We start from the raw sequence: 21050 nt of genomic DNA on the forward strand, positions 1-21050 counted from the left end.
GACTGGTGTGTGGATGTAGGCATCAGTGAGTTGGAGGTCAATGTCAAGGAAGGTGGCTTTGGGTTTGGAAGAGGACCTGGTGAACTTGGGCTATAAAAAGGAGTTAAGCAGTTATAGGAATTGGAATAGTTCTTAACTGTGTGTCCAAACCACAAATATGTTGTCAATAAATCTGTACCAAGCAAGGGGGGCAGCTTTTTGGTCAGAAAATGCTACTGTGGAGTAATTAAAATAAAACATTCCCTATGAAATGGTCCGGTTTTTATCAGTTACAGGTATGTAACTGGTTGCCGAATAAGTTTTCATTTCACAGGTTGTTACTCCTTTCGTAGGTCTGTTTTATCAGTTGTCATTTTGGTTTCAAAGTCTAAGTTGTGGAGTTGTGCTTAATTTCATTTCTCAGCTGTGATTGTGATTTGTTGGCCAGTTGTATTCTATCATCTAAGCATGCCACAGGAATTTACAAATGCTGAGTGTACCAATGTGGTATTTGTACACAGTGTTTGTAATGAAAAACTGCTGCCTTAAGAGAACACAGTAAATGATTTCGTAACCACAGGTTATCAGATTCAAGAATGTGTATTTGTGTTTTCAGTAAACTGTGTGTGACTGCTTCAGTATGTAGCTATCAGATTTCATCTGAATGTGCAAGTGACCAGTGTGAAGATAAACTAGAAGACATTATTCTGTTTCTAGAATTTAGTTCTTTAACAAGCATAACTAACTAAACTCCATCCGAACAGGCCTTGGAAGGCCCAATGGTACAGACTGGCCGCTGTGTCATCCTCTCAGCCCAGGGGCGTCACTGGATCCGGATACAGAGGAGCATGTGGTCAGCACACCGCACTCCTGGCCGTTGTCAGTTTTAGAGACCAGAGCAACTACTTCTCAGTCAAGTAGCTAAGTTGCGCCTCAGTTTGCCTCACAAGGTCTGAATTCAACCACTTGCCAACAGCGCTCAGCAGACCAGACGGTCACCCATCCAAGTGCTAGCCCAGCCTGACAGAGCTTAACTTTGGTGATCTGACGGGAACCGGTGTTACCACTGCATCAAGGCTGTTGCCTCAACGAGCATAATATGCAGAATTTCTATGTGTATTGCTGTTCCACATACAATAATATGGTAGACATTATGTATGCATGACCCCTATCTTTATCATTTACTGCAGATTCAACACCTTTGAGATGGAAGTGAATGTATATGATTGGAGTTTTGTCTCTGGTTAACTCTAAATCACCAAGTAATCCCATTAGTACTGATGAAGCCTCTTTCATTCATGACGGTATCAGTAACATTTTTTAGCTCACTTTGGTGAAATGCTTCTCTTTAAATGTGTGGTATGGTGCAACAGACAATCAGTTGATTGGCCTTATGTGTTACCACATCATCTTACAAATTCTTGTTATCTAGACTTTATTAAAAGCTAACTTCCAGCATTTTTGGAAGAGGGATGGGTATGTTTTCCAAACATCACGGGTTCCCTGTATGTTCTAGTTGTCAGATGACACATCAGCTAAACATTCATCAGTAGATAGATAGGTAGAAATAGTCATGATTCTTGAACACCAAGATGCCTGGACTTTCCCCCCCTTTACCCCTTTTTGCCAGTGGGGATAGTTGAAAGACAAAGTTTACAAAGAAAAAGTAAAAACATTATAAGCTGCTCATTCAGGTTGTGAATAGAAGCAGTTATACTAAACTTTTTAATGTGATGTTTAAAGGTCTTGTTGCTGGAGTGCAGCTGCGACAAGGTTCACAAGATGACAGTGCTTGCAGCTGTCCAAATGTTGCACCTAAAGTGAGACGGCATGCAAGTGTAGTGCTCTTGCGACATAGTCTCATAGAAACAGCACCCCTCTCAGTTTGGAGCAGAGATCACCAAGGTAGAGGTATGTATCTCTAAGCGTATTCTTTTCCTTTTTTTCTTTACTGTGATTCATAAGTATCACGTGTGCTTTTTCTGCTTCCCGGTAGCTCGTGTTTGAGTATAAACAAGCATTATCTTTTTGTTTTCAGTTGGGCTTGTAAAAAACTGGAAGAAAGTGTGGGAGTGATTCTTATATTACACTGTGTTTATTGGAAGACTGAATTTGAAAGAGAATATAATGATGAGAGTTCCAATGAATAATTTATTTTGTATGCTGTTTCATTAGTTAATCTGAAAGGATGGTTAAGAAAGAAAGTGGTGTGAATACAAGCACTTAGCAGCTGCTTTATTGCACAACACTGATTTGCCTTTCCTTGAACTGGCTAGCCATTCTCTAGGTCTGGGTGTCTCTTACTCTTTTCCAATAATAAAATAGGCAGCAACAAATATGTATGCTGCAGAGAAAATGTAGGAAGTAGCGCCACAAACAAAAAAATTATGTTACTGCAACTAACTTACCGTGAGCTCCACTCATAGAGGATGTTGCCTGTTTTTTTCTTTTCCTTGCGTACTTTGCACAATATGTTTACTATTCCTGTTATGTATTTACTGAGCATATACACCTGAAAGAATGGGCAGCACACTGTTTGTGACTAAATACCAAGAGTCAAAGGGGTAAAAGTAGTTGCAGATACAAATACCATAAGTTTCCAAGGAAAGAGTAAATTCAAAATTTACAATCAAAATAAGCTTTCCAAATGGTGTATACATATTTTCACACATTCCTTATCATGGAACCATTATAACCAGCCATCTAATTTGACCTGATCTGGCATTTTCAGGCAGAACAGAAACCATTGGTCTCATACGGCTACCATTTATACTCGCACATTCAGCTTGCTTAATAATGACATAGAAGGAGAAAATATGTAGAAAAATTCTGGTAGAATTAAATAATTTTGGAGTGAAGGAGAAGCAGAAGCTTTGGGCTGTCTACAGGCACACACAAAAGAGAAATAAAATTTGCTAACTTTAATAATAAATCCCTTGTTGAGCTAGCACATACACATGGATACTCTCCTATGCCCCTACATCATGCCAGCTGGACACAATGCCAAACTTGCATTTCGGTACGTGGACTGTGGTAGGGCGGAGTGCGTAGTTGGGTAGAGGGAGACGAAAGATAGGAAGAGAAGTTGGAGATGGGTAGCTTGCAGCTCATAGGAAGGCAGTGGGTTTTCTGGCTACCAAACAGCATCAAAAGCCTGACAGATAGCCAACTAACATTTAAAAATAAATTAAAAGAATTTCTAGAATTTCTAGATGACAACTCCTTCTACTCATTGGCTGAATTTTTAGATATAAAGTAAGTAAAAAAAAAAAAAAAAAAAAAAAAAAAAAAAAAAAAAACTTAATCATTAGTGTCATGCAATATTTTGTGTAATGTAATTTCTTGTACAGACATCTTTTATTAACCTGACACGTTCCACATCATTACGAAGTGTCGTATTCATGATCTATGGAACAAGTATTAATCTAATCTAATCTATGGGAGGGAGGGGTGGCAGGTGTATGAGCTGGGCATGTGAACCATATCCTTCACCAGGCCTTTGATTATCTATCATGATGCTCGAAAATGAGGGATATCCCACCTGAAATCCTTCCCACCCCCTTAAAGTGGTTTTCCATTGTCCTCCCAACCTACTCAACATCCTGGTCCATCCCTATGCCATTTCTACTATGAAACCCATGCCACAGGGATCATATCCCTGTGGAAGACCCAGATGCAAGACTTATCCAGTCCACCCACCCAGCACTTCCTAATCCAGTCCTGTCACATGCTTATCATATCCCATCAGAAACACCCATGTCATATACAAACTCTACTGCAATCACTGCACAACTTCTTGTCAGTATAATAAACAACTTTCTGTCCACCAAGACTGTGACCAAGAACAAAGTTGACCACCCACTTGCACAACATGTAGCTGAACACATCTCAATTTCAATGGCTGCTTCGCAGTCCGTACCACCTCACTTTAGTCCACCTGTTTGTTTGTGTGTGTGTGTGTGTGTGTGTGTGTGTGTGTGTGTGTGTGTGTGTCAACATACAATTTATTCTGAAAGGTAACAAGTTTTCTTTCTCTTCTATGAGTGCCTGTTATCAACTCAACACTTCTGCCATTTGGTGAGTAGTCTCCTTTACTCCTAAATTATTGACATAGAATGAGAAAAAACATTTTAGAAAGGAAGAATTTTTCAAGTGCTCTGAAAATGAATAAAACCCAGGAGTATGAATTAGTAACCCATCAGTGTGATGAAAGAATAGTGTGCTGTACATTCCATGACATGACATGACATGACATGACATGACAAGACACTAGTGATTAAGTTCAGTACCTTCTTTCTCCTTCAGACACTGTTGATGACTATAATAAATTTTGTCTCTCTCAAAGTGGAGAAAGTTATTGCACAAATGACAACTACAAAAACTGTACTAGAGAGATCCCCAGCACATTAACTGAGGGGAACAAATGCCATAGATGTTATTGCTGCACACACAACATTGTATATACTTACATTGACAAAGCTTGTCGACGTCAGAAACAGATAAGGAGGATCTCTTTTGTGTGTCACTTGATATATTTTGAAAATGGCCTTTAACAGCAATTGTAAGCAAGCTTCAGTTAATAATTTAAATAGCCAGTCAGTTGCCAGAAGTCCAGCAACTGATTGGCTGATTCTATTCTCCTGTATGGTTTGGGTACTCTAAAATAACTATTAGGTTGCAACATTGTATAAATTTTTCTAATGCCCTGACATGACATTGAGGACACTAATTCAAACACTCTGGTGATCAAAGGATTAAAGACTCTCTGCATGCAGAGCTTGCCAATCTGACACAAACTTTACTGTAAGACAGTGTTCAGTGCTGTAGGTGGAGCCAGTTTTGAAGACAATGATATCATCAATTAATAAAGTAAATAGCCAGTCAGTTGCCAGTATTCCAGCAACTGATTGGCTGTTTACGTTATTAATTGATGATATCACCGTCTTCAAAGATGGCTCCACCTACAATACTGTACACTGTTCAGCAGTAAAGTTTGTGTCAGATTGACACACTTTGCATGCAGAAAGTCTTTATTCCTTCCAGCACCAGTATGTTTGAATTAGCGTCCTTAATGTCAGGCCAGGACATGAGAAAAATCTGTTCACTGTTACAATCTAATAGTTATTTTAGAGCACACAAACCATGCAGGAGGACAGAATTAAACTGCTGTGGATCTAGATAGTGTTTGTCTTTCCTTATTACATTTGGATTAACCCCAAAAATCTCACTTCTGTCAGTTCCAGGTTTTAACGGGCTTTCTATACCTACTTTGATTACATGAATTTCACTGCTTTTCAGGAGTGCTTCACAAATTGACACTGTGTTACAAATGCTTTGGCAGTTGACCACTAAGTTTCCAATAGTCTCATCTGTGGTGCATTTTTTTTTTTTTTTTTATTTTACACAAATGCATCAGGGTTTCTTGCAGCTATCATTATCTAGACTAAATGGAGAGTAGTGTAACCTAAAAAAGACCGTACATGCAAACCACACAGAGTAAGCTACTTTGCGTAGCAGGATCTGATGTGTAGTGCACCCCTGGCTCATTTTGGTGGCTCTACAGTCCCCAACCCAAAGGTGCAAGTCTAGGCAGTCACAGTCTATCTTGTCACAGAACTTTCTTAGTCTCTGATGCATGCCTTCTGCATAATTCAGAACCAGTGGCCCATGATTGGCTGCGTGGATGGTGTTGCGAATTGTGAGCTTCACTTAAATTCTGTGAGCAAGGTTGGTCAAATCTTCTGTGCCAGTCGCTGGAATGATCCAAGTATGATGTCGGAGCAGAGATGACAGGCATCGTTCATCCCTATATGCGTAACAGTCTGAAGCTGGTTGCACCCTGTTCCCTCAGTGTCTGCCAGAACAGTCTCAATATGTTGGTTGAGACCCTGAGATATGTAAACTGAGTGCACAAGATGACCTCCTTACCCCTTACTGCCATTTCCCGGAAGGGTATCCTTGTATACTGTGTGTTCAACTGCCACTGATTAACACACCCCTACCCATTTGAACTTGGTTCCCTTGACACAGGATACAGCATGCTTCCCAAAAGGTGAAATTTGTTCCATTGACTCAGTCTCAGTGTTCAAAAACTCCTACCCGATGGGAGCAATGGACAGTATCTCGGGTATCAGTACTGCACCTCAGCACCAGTGCAGAAGTCTAGTTAATAAGTCATAACTTCAAAGTGGTAGACAAAAATTAAAGAAATGCAGGTAATACACATAAGGGTACAATTATTGCTTGTGTTTTAACATTTGAATCATCTTTTCACAGTACAAAATCGTATTTTGCAGTGTGAAAGCCAATGTTTCATGAAATAATTCAAAGATGGTCTCCAGCATTAGTTCATAGGGTTTTTTTGTATATTTCACTGTTGTAAATTCATAAAGGTGATACAAATTTAGCAGCTAGATTAGTAAGAAATCCAGCTTCTAATGGAAACTTCATACTTTTAGAATTTTTCTGCCTTCTATGTACCTTCCAGCTTCTGTTTATTTTCAGCAGGAAAGAAGTTGGCAGGTTACTTATCATCATAATTTGAACTCACTTGATCAATTTATGATCAACTTTAAGGCAAATGAAATATTTTAAATGTAGTACTTTCAAGCAGTATCTGTAATGAAATTTATTCGATACCTCTGGTATGTTTCACGGTGGGGAAAGATTACACTTCTCCCCCTTTTCACTTTTTTCTGTTACAAATAATCAAATCATTTGTAAATGTTTCTTCATTCTGCACTATAAAAAATCCTTTCCTCATTCCTTATGTCCCATACAGTGTTTCTCGTAAGAAATGTGGCCCAGTTGGTGTTTGTCCATCTGTATTATATTAAAAATGGTAAAGGTACCCTCAGACTTACATATTCAGTTATGAAATCTAAATATATATCAAAAGGATAGGCTAATGCAAAGTGGAGGTGCTGTATTTGTTTCAGTAGGCAAGAGACTTGTATCTACTGAGATAAAAATTGAAGCTGCAGGTGAAATTGTATTGGCAAGACTTGGTATTAGACATGGTTGTGAACTTATAATTGGGTTCTTTTATCAACTACCAGACTCACCCCTAGAAGTAACTAAAAATTTTAGAAAAAAAAAACCTTTGTGCACTAGTACAAATGTACCCCAATACTACGATCATCTTATGGGGAGACTTCAGTCAACCATCAATCAACTGGGACAGTTATGTAAGTGGTGAGCATGACAAGGTATCCTGCTAAATGCTTTTCCTGGAAACTAGTTCAGAAGCCCACTCATTATAGAAATACATAGGGTTGTCTATAAAGATGTTATGACCTATATGGGATTAACTTTCATTTTATTTTATTATTTTAGTCTCATTTTATTTTTTATTTCAATATAAAAAACACACACTATGTACGCAATTCCAAATGAAGCAAGTGCAGTTCTTCAACCAGTATTCCTTGGTTCTTGGTGGATGTGCAGAGTCTTTTCTCCATACAGACCATAGTTCATTCACACATTCCCATGTGTATAGGTTGGACAACTTGGATTATGCATTATTTCACCATTCCCCATGGCCAGAAATCACATGGAGTCAAGTAGGGTGACTGTGGAGGCTACACCAAACGTCCACATTGTCTTATACAGTGTCTGCTAAATGTTTCATCAAGGTAATGTCGAACCTATAAGGAATAGGTGGTGGTGCACCATCTTGCGGGAAGTAACCTGACATTGAGGGGAAGATTATTAGTAATAAAATTCTGCAGCATATCTAGGTAAGAATCTCTCATTACAGTCTGATCATATATATAAACCAAGTACTCCGAACTTTGAAATAATGCACTATATGTTAACTTTCGGAGAAAATTGAGTGTGCTGTCATAGTCTGTACGCCAAGTGTGCTTATTCACGTTGCCGCTGACATGAAATGTGGCTTCATCTGATTCTGGTTTCTAATGCTAATCATCTATTTGACTTCCGTGGTCACATAATCAGCATGTCTTTTGAACATTTATGATGTTATTTTCCACTCAAATACTTCTTGAACATCCTCTGTTTCCTGTACAATCATTGCTCATAGACCTAGTGTGCTCAAATTTCTAATGCAGTCGACAGTTAAATGGCTTGGAGGATTGTTATTGCTGAATTTTTTTTCTCACTGTTGAAGTTGACCCACACTCTTCCATCCGAGCTGCTACCTTCCTTCTCTCTTCAAAATGAAGTCAGGCAGCAACAAAAGAAAATTTAAAATTTTGTAGTACTGTGTGAGTGGTAACAGCTTTTTGGATGACCTTGTATATTACGAGGAGGTTCAGTAAGTAATGCAACACTTTTGGCCCTGAAAGGAGGTTAGTTTCATTCAGGATTTCAGTAAATCATATTATTCCTCACTCTTTTGGGTATAAAACCCTATTTTTCAACATAATCTCCATCCAATGTGACAGCCTTACGCCACCTTCCTGGGAGGGCCTGCATGCTCGCATGGTGCCTTTCTACTGGTCGACATCAGAGCCAAAGTCTTGCTGCATCAGTAACTATCCCCATCTTCCACATATCGCTCCCCATGAAGTGCATCCCTCATTGGTCCCAACAGATGGAAGTTGCCTGTAGGGTGGGTGAGGAAGAACAGTCCAGGTTTGCACAACCTTGTTGTGATGGTGACATATGCCTTGCCCAATAACCCATCTTGCTTTTGTTCACAGTCAAGTCTCCATAGAAATTGTGCAACCACGTATGAATATCTGCGGTGCTCTGGTTTTCTGCCAAAAGAAACTAAGTAACAGATCTCTGCTTTGAACACACCTATGTTACAGATACCATTGTGAAGGCTACGTATGGTCTCGCCATCTATTGGAACTTCAAAAACTGTAAAGACTGACAAGTGAATATTTCACAGTCTCCCTCAACAAATTACACATTTTTCACCCAAAATTGGCCAAGGAAAAGAAATGTTCTATTACTTATTGAATGACCTTGTGAAGCCAATGGAAACAAATAGGCCTGATCTCTTGGAGGATATCGATATTGAAATTGATATGGGTGACCGTGAGGCAGTTATAGCAATAATGACTACCAAAGTACAAGAAGTAGGGAGATTTGCACATTTAGTAAGTTAAAGAGGCAGTAGTGCCGTATCTCAAGAATGAGCTCCACACTTTTCAGTTCATGATAAGAGGGACCATCTATGATGTACAGCTCCTATAAAGAAACTTCCGAACAGCTACTAGTGCACAATAATTTTCAAGCAGAGTGTAGTGTAATAGACTTTCAGCTCCTAAAAAACTGTTTTTTTTTTTACCAAAAGACGATGTGTGAAACCTCAAATGGCTACTGTAGCAGAATGTTATTGAAACACCTCTCTCAAAACCCAAAAAAATCTGGTTATATGTAAGCAGTATCACTGGCACCAGAGTTAGTGTCCGAATACTCATGGTGACATAAAGAGTGAAATTGAGGATAGCAAATCAAACGTAGAGATCCTAAACTTGACTTTAAAACTTTTCTTTATAAATGAGTATCCTTGACCACTGCCCCAGTTTAATCCTCCTACCGCTACAAAATTGAATGTAATAGATATTAGTGTCAGTGGCATTCAGAGACAACTGAAATTGGTATAATTATGCCAAATGGAATCTCTGTCAGATTGTACAGAATTTGCAACTGAGTTAGCCCTTCTTTTAACCATAGTATATCCTACATTCCGTGGAGAAAAAGCCGTGTCCATAAGTTGGAAGAAAGCACTTGTCACGCTCATCTACAAGAAGGATAACAGAAGTGATCCACAAAACTATTGTCCACTATCAGTGACATCAATCTGTTATAGAATCGTAGAATGTACTCTCGGCTTATATGTAAAGAGGTATCCCAAACAGAACAACCTCATCTGTGCAAATCAGAATTAATTCAGAAAATGTTGTGCAAAACCCAACCCAGGCTTTTGTCATGGGTCAAAGCAATCAAGTGGATACAGTATTTATTGATTTCAAAAAACTCGTTTGACTCGGTGCCTCACCAATGTTTATCAATGAAAGTATGATCATATATCATGAAATTTGTGATTGAGTTAGAGGTTTCTTTGTAGGGTGGACATAGCATGTTATCTTGGATGGAGAGCCATTGACAGAGGTAGAAACCACTTGAAGTGTGCCCCAGGGAAGTGTGATAGTTCCCTTGTTGTTCATATGGTATGTTAATGACCTGGCAGACAATATTAACAGTAACCTCAGACTTTTTGCAGGTTATGCTGTTACTGTTATTGAAGCACTGCCTTAAAAACAAGTGCACAAATATTCTATTGGTGTCAAGATTTAAAAGTGGTGCAAAGATTGGTAATATGCTTTAAATATTCACAAATGCAGAAGTTTTCACTTCATAAAATGCAGAAATAGATAAGATCGGATGACAAAAATATCAATGAGTCATAACTGAGTCATTCAAGTCATACAAATACCCCAGGTGATGATAATTGGTGGGGATATGAAATGGAGCTGTCATACAGGCTCAGTTGTAGGTAAGGCACGAGGCGAATTTCCAGTCCATTGGTAGGATACTGGGACAATGCAATCAGTCTGCAAAGGAGACTGTTTACAACTGTCTTCAAGTGTGTGGGACCCATACCAAATAGTACTGATGTTATATCAAAGGCCAGCACCAGTGGTTGCTGGTTCGCTGGACCCACAAGATGGTGCCACAGAAACAATGAAAAACCTGAACCGTCAGGTGTTTGAAGGTAGTAATCATCAATTATTCCATGAACGCCTACTTGCAAAATTTCAAGAACCAGTATTAAGCGAGGGATCTAGGACTATACTCCAGCCTACCATTTATTGCTGTATCACGTATCAGTCTGTAGGGACCACAAGGACAAGATCAGCCTAATTGCAGCTTGCACAGAAAAGTTAAAGTAGTCATGCTTACCACGTCCCATATCCAAATTGCAAATTGAGAGGCAAGAAACCATAGTATGTGGTACAATAGGAGGTACTCCCGTAATGCATTTCACAGTGGTTTGCAGAGTATGGATGTAGGTTATGGTTTTCTCTTGTTTGCCAACCCCCACATCTATGTAACGAGCACAGTGTATTGAGTGCCAGCCACATATTAACTTCCATACTGGCACTGAGCAGACTTCTGTCTCAGCATTACCGACTCAGTTTGTACTGGAAGTTTCACTCACATCTACACCAAAATCAGAGATATCAAGAGGGTCCTGCCCCAGAACTGATAAGGAATGGATGCAGATTAAAAATAGAAATCTCTTCACTCACATCTAGCCAACATCAAAGCAATATTGAGGAAATTTTACAAAATGGATACAAAAGAACAGAATAAGAGATGGGTAGTCTTCATTGTGAGATCATCTTATATGAATCGGTCTACAAAAAGAATTAGGATGCAAAAAGTAAAAGCATCTTTAAGTACTAAATTAATTGGCGAATGACGTGTTCTTCCCACAAATAGCTTTAAACTTTATAATTATGTAATTACCTTTCATTGTAAAAAAATATAGTTAGGCAGGTGTAAAACAATAGGAAAATAAAAATAGATGTATACATTATTTCTGGTATGTGATACCGCTCTCTCTCCCTTATCTCACTCCCTCTCGCCCCCCCCCCCCCTCCCCTTCTCTCTCTCTCTCTCTCTCTCTCTCTCTCTCTCTCTCTCACACACACACACACACACACACACACACACACTTCCTTCGTTTTAGTTGACCATTGCCAAATACACTAAACATGTTTGGCATGTGCAACTTGTTCCATTAAGCCGTGACTGTTTTCAAAGTAATATGTTTCTGCAGTATTTCAGCCTTCAGATATTATAACAATAATGTGTGTGTGTGTGTGTGTGTGTGTGTGTGTGTGTGTGTGTGTGTGTGTGTGGGCGCACGCGCATTTGCATTTTGATGGTACTTATTGTAAATTCACAACTTTGTTTCAGCTCCCCGTGTACCAAATGTGAAACCACCTCTGAATCAAGAAGTGAGTACACCAGTAACTTATTGCACTGCAAAGTTATTGTTAATATTAGATTTGTGTTATGGTTTTTATAAACATCACCCGTATTATAAAACACAACTGTTCAATGCCCATTTCAGCAGAGCTTCTGTAAAGTTTGGAAGGTAGGAGACGAGATACTGGCAGAAGTAAAGCTGTGAGTACCGAGCGTGAGTCATGCTTCGGTAGCTCAGATGGTAGAGCACTTGCCCGCGAAAGGCAAAGGTCCCGAGTTCGAGTCTCGGTCGAGCACACAGTTTTAATCTGCAGGAAGTTTCATATCAGCGCACACTCTGCTGCAGAGTGAAAATCTCATTCTAGTATTTTTGTACCTCAAATCATGGCTAATAGTGTACTGGGCACTTCAAAGGTAATTGACCAGCTTGTGTGATGTGGTTTGAAACACTAATGCTCTCCCTATTCAGAAAATCATAAATATATGCTGAGGAACTAAACAGACTTTGAAAATACTTTTCATTCATTTTCACACCTTTAAGCAAGTGTATGCTCATAAATACAAAGATTAAACTCAGGACTTTGTAAATTATTTCTTTCATAATGAAGAAGAGAAACAAGAGAAATTGCCCAGCATATAGTGACAAACTTCATAATAACAATTGTTCACTTTTCAGCATAATCTGGGTTCTTTTCTATAGTGTTTATCTACAGGGTGTTTCAAAAATGACCGGTATATTTGAAACGGCAATAAAAACTAAATGAGCAGCAATAGAAATACACAGTTTGTTGCAATATGCTTGGGACAACAGTACATTTTCAGGCAGACAAACTTTCGAAATTACAGTAGTTACAATTTTCAACAACAGATGGCGCTGCAAGTGATGTGAAAGATATAGAAGACAACGCAGTCTTTGGGTGCGCCATTCTGTACGTCATCTTTCTGCTGTAAGCGTGTGCTGTTCACAAAGTGCAATTGTGCTGTGGACAACATGGTTTATTCCTTAGAACAGAGGATTTTTCTGGTGTTGGAATTCCACCGCCTAGAACACAGTGTTGTTGCAACAAGACGAAGTTTTCAACGGAGGTTTAATGTAACCAAAGGACCGAAAAGCTATACAATAAAGGATCTGTTTGAAAAATTTCAACGGACTGGGAACGTGACGGATAAACGTGCTGGAAAGGTAGGGCGACCACGTACGGCAACCACAGTGGGGAACGCGCAGCTAGTGCAGCAGGTAATCCAACAGCGGCCTCAGGTTTCCATTCGTCTTGTTGCAGCTGCGGTCCAAATAACGCCAACATCCACGTATCGTCTCATGCGCCAGAGTTTACACCTCTGTCCATACAAAATTCAAACGCGGCAACCCCTCAGCGCCGCTACCATTGCTGCACGAGAGACATTCGCTAACGATATAGTGCACAGGATTGATGACGGCGATATGTATGTGGGTAGCATTTGGTTTACTGACGAAGCTTATTTTTGCCTGGACAGCTTCGTCAGTAAACAGAACTGGCGCATATGGGGAACCGAAAAGCCCCATTTTGCAGTTCCATCGTCCCTGCATCCTCAAAAACTACTGGTCTGGGCCGCCATTTCTTCCATAGGAATCTTTGGCCCATTTTTCAGATCCGAAACGATTACTGCATCACGCTATCTGGACATTCTTCGAGAATTTGTGGCGGTACAAACTGCCTTAGACGACACTGCGAACACCTCGTGGTTTATGCAAGATGGTGCCCGGCCACATCGCACGGCCGTCGTCTTTAATTTCCTGAATGAATATTTCAATGCTCGTGTGATTGCTTTGGGCTATCCAAAACATACAGGAGGCAGCGTGGACTGGCCTCCCTATTCACCAGACATGAACCCCTGTGACTTTTTTCTGTGGGGACAATTGAAAGACCACGTGTACCGCCAGAATCCAGAAACAATTGAACAGCTGAAGCAGTGCATCTCATCTGCATGTGAAGCCATTCCGCCAGACACGTGGTCAAAGGTTTCGGGTAATTTCATTCAGAGACTACGCCATATTATTGCTACGCATGGTGGATATGTGGAAAATATCGTACTATAGAGTTTCCCAGACTGCAGTGCCATCTGTTGTTGACAATTGTAACTACTGTAATTTTGAAAGTTTGTCTGCCTGAAAATGTACTGTTGTCCCAAGCATATTGCAACAAACGGTGTATTTCTATCGCTGCTCGTTTAGTTTGTATTGTCGTTTCAAATATACCGGTCATTTTTGAAACACCCTGTACTTTTCAGCAAGACATGTATTCCTATGCAGTAACAGTAACTACCTATGAGTAAACTATGTAGCTGTAAATGGGCAAGCTTTACCTTTTTTCGTACATGGTGAAAATGAGTAGTTGTATTGCAGGAATTGATGGTTGACCTCTGCTCTGAAAATTCCAACAACAACAGCACACCCTCAATCCCAAAATAAACTGTCCATCACTTGTCAGTTGTCAAGTTTTAAATTTTTTTCTATTATGTGATGCCATTACGTTGGCTGCCTTTTTCATTTGTGTTTAAATACTTTTTTGTTCATATTGAAACAGTGCAACAAATTGAGAACTTCTGCCTTCTTGACATTTGTATTCTGGCCAACCACTCTGTGTGGTACCCAGGATGCATGAACCTTTGGATGCGGTCCTAAAAACATTTTTTAGCATTTCATGAATGTGGATCAAGGATCTTGAATTCACCTTCATCAATCAACAGTTGTATTGTAGTCCTTGTGTAACATGTATGTCTGTGTTGGTCATTTTTGCATTGCAGTGTAGCCACCGGTGACAAAATGTGGTCAATTTCAAAAGAAAACCCAGTTGATGCTTAACCATATAATTGTTGCCACTAACACGGGCAGTTTTGAAAGTAATTCTAGATTCAACACATATCCAACACTTTTCTTTTTTAAATAACTAAATAAGCAAAACATATTACTTAAATGTATTGGGTATCAGAATATTGGACCTTTTTGTCATTCATGTGTTATGTAGAATAAAAATTATGGCTCACGCCTGTTAATGGAGTGATATTACAAGTAGTAAACTGAATTGTAAAGCTTTTAAATCTTACATCAAATTTTGCAGTGCGGCTATATGCTGAATATTTGTAATTGTGCTATGCAAGACATGGTGCACATAATAGAAATCCAATTTTGCCTTGCGGAACAATTACCCAGAACATTTAATTGTAAATTGGTAGTATTTTTGCCTTGCGGAACCATTACCCACAACATTTAATTGTAAATTGGCAGTATTTACATGTTACTGTTTAATTCTAAAAGGAATAGAGAACAGTACTTGTCTATAATATCAGAGAAAAAGAAACAAGTTGTCTGCAAATTAATCGTTTGTGATGTTTCCCCCTTTGTAATTTCACATTGTTTGTATGTTTGAGAAGGAAGCAGGGTGAAGAGCTGTTGTTGCTGTAGAGGATGTTTGTTTCTTATTTTGAGATCAACTGTGTTATGTACTTTATTGAAAAGAAATGCTACTTAATCTGAAAAGAGCAAAGACTTCTCCTAGTCACACTTCATTGTTTGTTGAAACAGCATAAGATGTTTATTGACAGTTGTCAAACTGAACTTTAAACAACTGGCAAGGTTAGCAAGAAAGGTGGAGGGTTGTACACCACATTTTTTGTCCAAATATGGTAGACTATGTATACTGTATTGAACTTCTCAGTAGAAATCAGAATCACTTCCAAAGAAATAAATGGACTGAAATTTGGCTTACATTGTTCTGTCTAAAAAGTTTGGGCTTAGTGTCCTTAAGTGTCAATGTGCATTTTTTTTCTGATGTGTGGTATTTACTGGAAAAAAATTATTGTGGAACATCTACCATGATAGTGTTAAATTCTGAATGAGGAATTCTTGTTAGGAAATGATGTAATGCCCATAATGATTCAAATAATAGATAAACTGATGTAGGTTTCACAGAGAATTAAAGTACATTGCACGAGACTGTAAGATGGCCCAGCACCTTGTATAAATATTTTATAGAACACAGATTATTGGGCAACCACATTGTAATTGCATTCCATTTGCAGAACACTTTTGAATGTGCTACATATTTTAAATACCACAGATTAGTTCTATAGTGTAACATAAAATGAACGATTATGTGGCAAAGACAGCTAACAGGCTACAGTTCACTGTGTCCATATGTAGCTGATGTGCAGAATACATTGTCTTTGAAAACTATGGGAATTAATAGAATTAACTGATAGGACAAAAAAGCAATTTAATTACCAACAAGTTTCTGTAGTCAGCACAGAGACATTTCAGAAATCATGTAAGTTAAACAGGATTCCCTGTAGAAAAAGATTGTACAGGCATTTTCATCAGCAGGTCTTTCAGTGTGTTTCAGAGAGAGATTCAGCTTTATTCACATTATGAGTTTCCATTTGTTTAGGTTTACAAATGGTACTGTTCTTGATGTTTTGACTGGTAATAGATGGGGGCAGGAAACACATCATCTTTATACGTAAAGCACCTTTTTTCTACCTAAACACTGGATGATGACTTAAAAAGCTGAAACTAATAGAATAACAATAATAAATCTAAATTAACACAGCCCCACCTAGAAAAATTAACCTTAATTTACAAGAACTAAAGTCATGACAGTTCACATTTTCAGCCAATATTGAAGACAAAACAACACTTAACTGTCACAACAGTGAGGTGCATTCAAAACGTGAAAATAGTCGTTTCACAGTGATAAATATTTCATAATTTACCATCAAATTCAGTGAGTTTAAAAGTGTAGTTATCATTTCTTCCAGGCATTATTTTGCTACAAACATTCTGTTTACTCTGTCAGAAAGAGTGTGGACAATAGTTTGAATTTAAATGCAAATTCTGATATTTTTCAGGATCTCACCTTAAATTTCCATAAGAAAATTAAGTCTGTCTGTTATTCAGTATTTTCATTGCTACCTAAGATTCTCATAGAAACTGTAATGTACATTCAGAAATTATGTTTATTTGCTTGAGCGAAGTATATATTTCATAGAGTTGATAGTCAATTTTGACCATTTTGAAACTTTCTTTTATTTCTAGGGTACTGCCAGCTGGGGAACTGCTGCTGGTGTTGATGTAGACTTCGTTGCAGCAAGTATGAAGTCTCAAGGTACACTATTCTTTCTTAAACTTCCTGTCAAAGTTCCAAAAAATATTATTTGAGCTTGCAATTGGGAATTTCAGTTCACCAGCATTTTTATTTGTTTACTTTTACTTTATGAGTGTCTGTTCTTACATACTCTAATTTAGCATCCAATAACTTCCTCTTAAGTAGAACATGATTTCTTCTTTTTGCGTGATCTGTTTTGATAGCATGACTTCCATGAAGCCAGTCAGTAAGGTATAAGCTGAAGTTTTATCAGGGTGTATACTGCACCATGTAACAGAGATATACAATCAATATGAGTTGGGGACATGAAATTAGCATGAAGTGTACGGCATTCCTGGATATGCAGACGATTAGCATTTAGCACAACTGCACAGATCAGATAGAAGTAATGCCATCTTGCCATCTACATCCTGTATATAAGGATAGGTTACACTGTATGTTTCTCGTTCAGAAATCGCATTTGAAAGTTGTTTGTTTGTGAGAAGAACACGTTATACCTCCTGTAACTCGGACAAATGTTTACCATCATAGGTCATAATTCAACAGTGGCAGGATTGTGGCCTTTCAAAACTGTTGTTTATCATTCTAAGTAATTTGGACAGCAGCCATTATGTATCTGATGTGTTAAGAATGGTGGTTGTACCCTACTGTTATGTCTCCACAATGTTATGTTTCAATGAGATAATGCCAGTCCACATATTGCTTGTGCTGTCATGACCTACCTCTATACAGAGGGTGTTTGAGTCTTGACAGGCTAGAGCATTCTCCAGATCTCTCATCCATGGGAACATCTGCTCATGGGTTGCTTAGAGACTGGCATGCCACCACTCACAAGCTACTACTGTTGATGCACTCTGGCAATGCTTAGCCTGGTTAGAGCCATTGTTGCTGCCAGATGTGACAGTTTCCTGTAGTGCATTTTGTACCTTGTATACTCCCATATCACCAACAAATTTAATGATGTATTCTTCATATTATACTGTATGCACACAATAAGTGAAATTTCATTATTTTCCACCCTTCCTAGTGTGCAATTTTAATGACCAGCTATGTATTTGGATGTGAAGTAATTGTGAAGCATTATCTGTCATTATAAAAATTATATGTATCATTGACATACATTTAGTGACAATGCCTGTAGTTAAACAGTTGTGGTTTTGTAAGCACACTGTACATACTGAAAATTGAAAGACAGTATACTCCCAATTATTCAGGATAATGTGAGGGAGAAGATGCACAAATAATCGAGATATTTTCAATGTGTATTTTTGACAGCGTTTGCTGGACGGATTCTGATTGCAGCGTCTGCAGCCAACATATGCACACCCTTAGGCATAGCTCAGTGTAGTCGTCTTCTGCTACCAGTCTGTATTAGCCAAACTAAAATGGGTGCACATGAAGTTGATTATTTGCACATTGTTTATGTCTATTCCTTTAATTCTGTTCCTTTAGTATAACAACACTTAAGATGCTAAGTATGTAGAACAAAGCATGTAGACTCTAATTGCCTCTTATAAATATTTGGTGTTTTGCACTTTAGTTTGTAACATCTGTCAGTAAGGTAGTTCTGTATGTGTAGCTATTGCCACTCTCTGTCGAGCGAAGTTTCCCATCAGATACTTCACAAAAGATGTCATTGCATTAGTGACAGAAGTAAATAACTGTGATGTGATAAATCACAAGTTCATTATGGGTAAGGTTGTCAAGAATGAGCAAATGTTATAAGCACTTTGTGAGCCAACAGACAACCAGAAGAGAAGTTTATTGTAAGCATGAGAACAACATTCCAATCATAAACACAAGGGAATACATAAACACAGTAGTATTTATTTAGTAAGTCTGAATGCTTCTTAAACATCATATAGCTCCACCAATATTTCATTCATCAATACGTGGAACTATTTCAGGAAAAGCCCATGACAAATTGTCAGATGTGAAAATGTGATGAATTAAGGTAGATGTACCCCTCAGCTGCTGTACAATGACAAACTAGACAATATGCCGTTTATTTAACTGCCTATGTACATTCAGTAATTCGTATTATAGGAGAAGTAAGCAAAAGGAGTCTTAGAGAATACCAGAGCTTTGCTTGGCTATCAAAGATTGGAAGTTCGTGGTGTAAGACTGTGCATAAAATTTGCATTGGCCTTTATACAACAGAAATCAGATGTTCATTTCTTCAGTATGCAGAGTGTGCTTACATAACTACAGCTGTGCAAATGTAGGCATTTTAAGCACAGTAATTGTTGTAATACACTAGTGTGTGCCAGTGATATAAGTATTACATGTGCATGTTTCATCGGCAGGTATGAACATTTTCTGTTCTTTTTATGTCAACAATATTTATTATATTTGCAATAGTAGGTGTGAAATGTAATGGATTTCCATTTTTCTAGTTCCATAATTGATGCTATTGTGCTACCTTTGTCAGATGTGCTGTAATGACATTTTATGTGAGTATGTCAGGTACACATATGACATGTTGTGTGAGTACGAGCACCGCATGTTGCTATGCTTGCAGCCACATAGTCTACTGTATCTTTTGCAATCCTCTGTTATGTGGATTGCCCAGTGGGTGTTCATGATTGAAGCAAGAAACAAATAAAGTACTGTGCATTCAGCAGCTTCTGGTGATTTAGTAAGAATCTCTTCAAATATTTACAGGCTGTGTACACCACCAGCATAAAGTATTTAAAAATTCCATTGTGTGTTCCCTGTTCAGAGACAATGAACATACAGTTATTTTAATATTTTTACAGGGAGTTATTCAGGATATTTATTTACACAAAAGAGGGTTATTTTCTGTCTGTTGATTGGTATTTTTATTTCAAAATTATACCGTTAGTACAGGTTACTCTGTAACTATGAGATACAATCTGAAGATGTGTGACAGTTCCAGAAACTGGTCATTTTGAAATAAAAATAGCGATTGACAGACAGAAAATAAGCCTATTTTGTATATGATTATTTCATAAATAGTGCTCCTTGAACATGCTTTTTTTTCAGCAAGTTCACATTCTTCTATTCTAGAGTTGTTCCTTTAGGACCTGGTTACTGTGACCCATTTATCACCCATGTCAAAAGCAACTGATTTGCTGCTGCTCGTGTATACTTCTGTTTCATTACATTTGAAACTGTTATGCAACATGTAATTATTATTTCATTTTCTTGAAATGCTCCTATTGTGAACAACTTCTATTCCATGACAAATGTTACTCATGGAAAGGTTTCTGAGACAGGACAAATACATTTTGGTGAATAGAGCAAATACACATAGAGATTAGAGCTTACCAACAAGGAAAAATTGTGTAAGTAAATCAAGGAGGGGAGACTCTCACTTTATGTACTATGCAGACAATAAGAAAGCAGTTGACAAGGAGATGGAAGAAACAGTAGGTACAACTGTTGACACCCTTGTTCCAGAATCATTTTGGATTGTTTTAACATTACGTCATTTTCCTCACTGTTTGGTTACTCTAACTGGACAAAGTAATCCTTGGTGTTTATCTAGCCAATTATAAGAATTTCAATTTTGTTGGTAATCCAAGTTAAGATGTGATTGGTCTTTAGCGTGTATTGAAAGTATTGCCAGGTTGAATTCATCTTCTTTTATGTTATTCCTACTGTTGCGTTACAACTTGAAAGTTTATGGCAACTTGAATAGTACTAGGATATTGTGAAGCAGTATCACTACTTTGAGTTGAACATAAAAATTTTATTATTGATGACTTCCTTAGGCTCTTAATTCTTATCATTTTAATTATAAAGTTTGAGGGTATATCTATAATATTTGATCTTGGACCATAAAATCTGAAATTAGCCCTTGAAGCCATAACTGGGCAGAAAATTAGATGAAAATAAAATAGTAATTCTCATTTAAAGATTAAGACATGGATTCAGCAGAATCAGTAGCCAAATACATGCACTATTAAATACAAGTTTACATAAATTAAATATAAAAGTGATCTCAGTGTCATTATGACATTAAACCCTAAAATTGACAGTTGAAGAAGA

General features: G+C 38.0%; 1 protein-coding gene across 1 annotated transcript in view; it reads left to right on the forward strand.

Annotated features, from left to right (window-relative positions):
* Positions 1-21050, forward strand: part of LOC126298494 (uncharacterized) — a 132317-nt gene that overhangs the window by 94518 nt on the left and 16749 nt on the right. The window contains exons 8-10 of the mRNA XM_049989830.1: positions 1723-1890; positions 11884-11924; positions 16967-17036. Of these exons, the coding sequence (XP_049845787.1) occupies positions 1723-1890; positions 11884-11924; positions 16967-17036 (279 nt within the window). The remainder of the gene's footprint in view (positions 1-1722; positions 1891-11883; positions 11925-16966; positions 17037-21050) is intronic.

This window comes from Schistocerca gregaria, chromosome X (assembly GCF_023897955.1).
Source record: "Schistocerca gregaria isolate iqSchGreg1 chromosome X, iqSchGreg1.2, whole genome shotgun sequence".
NCBI classification, from domain to species: Eukaryota; Metazoa; Arthropoda; class Insecta; order Orthoptera; family Acrididae; genus Schistocerca; species Schistocerca gregaria.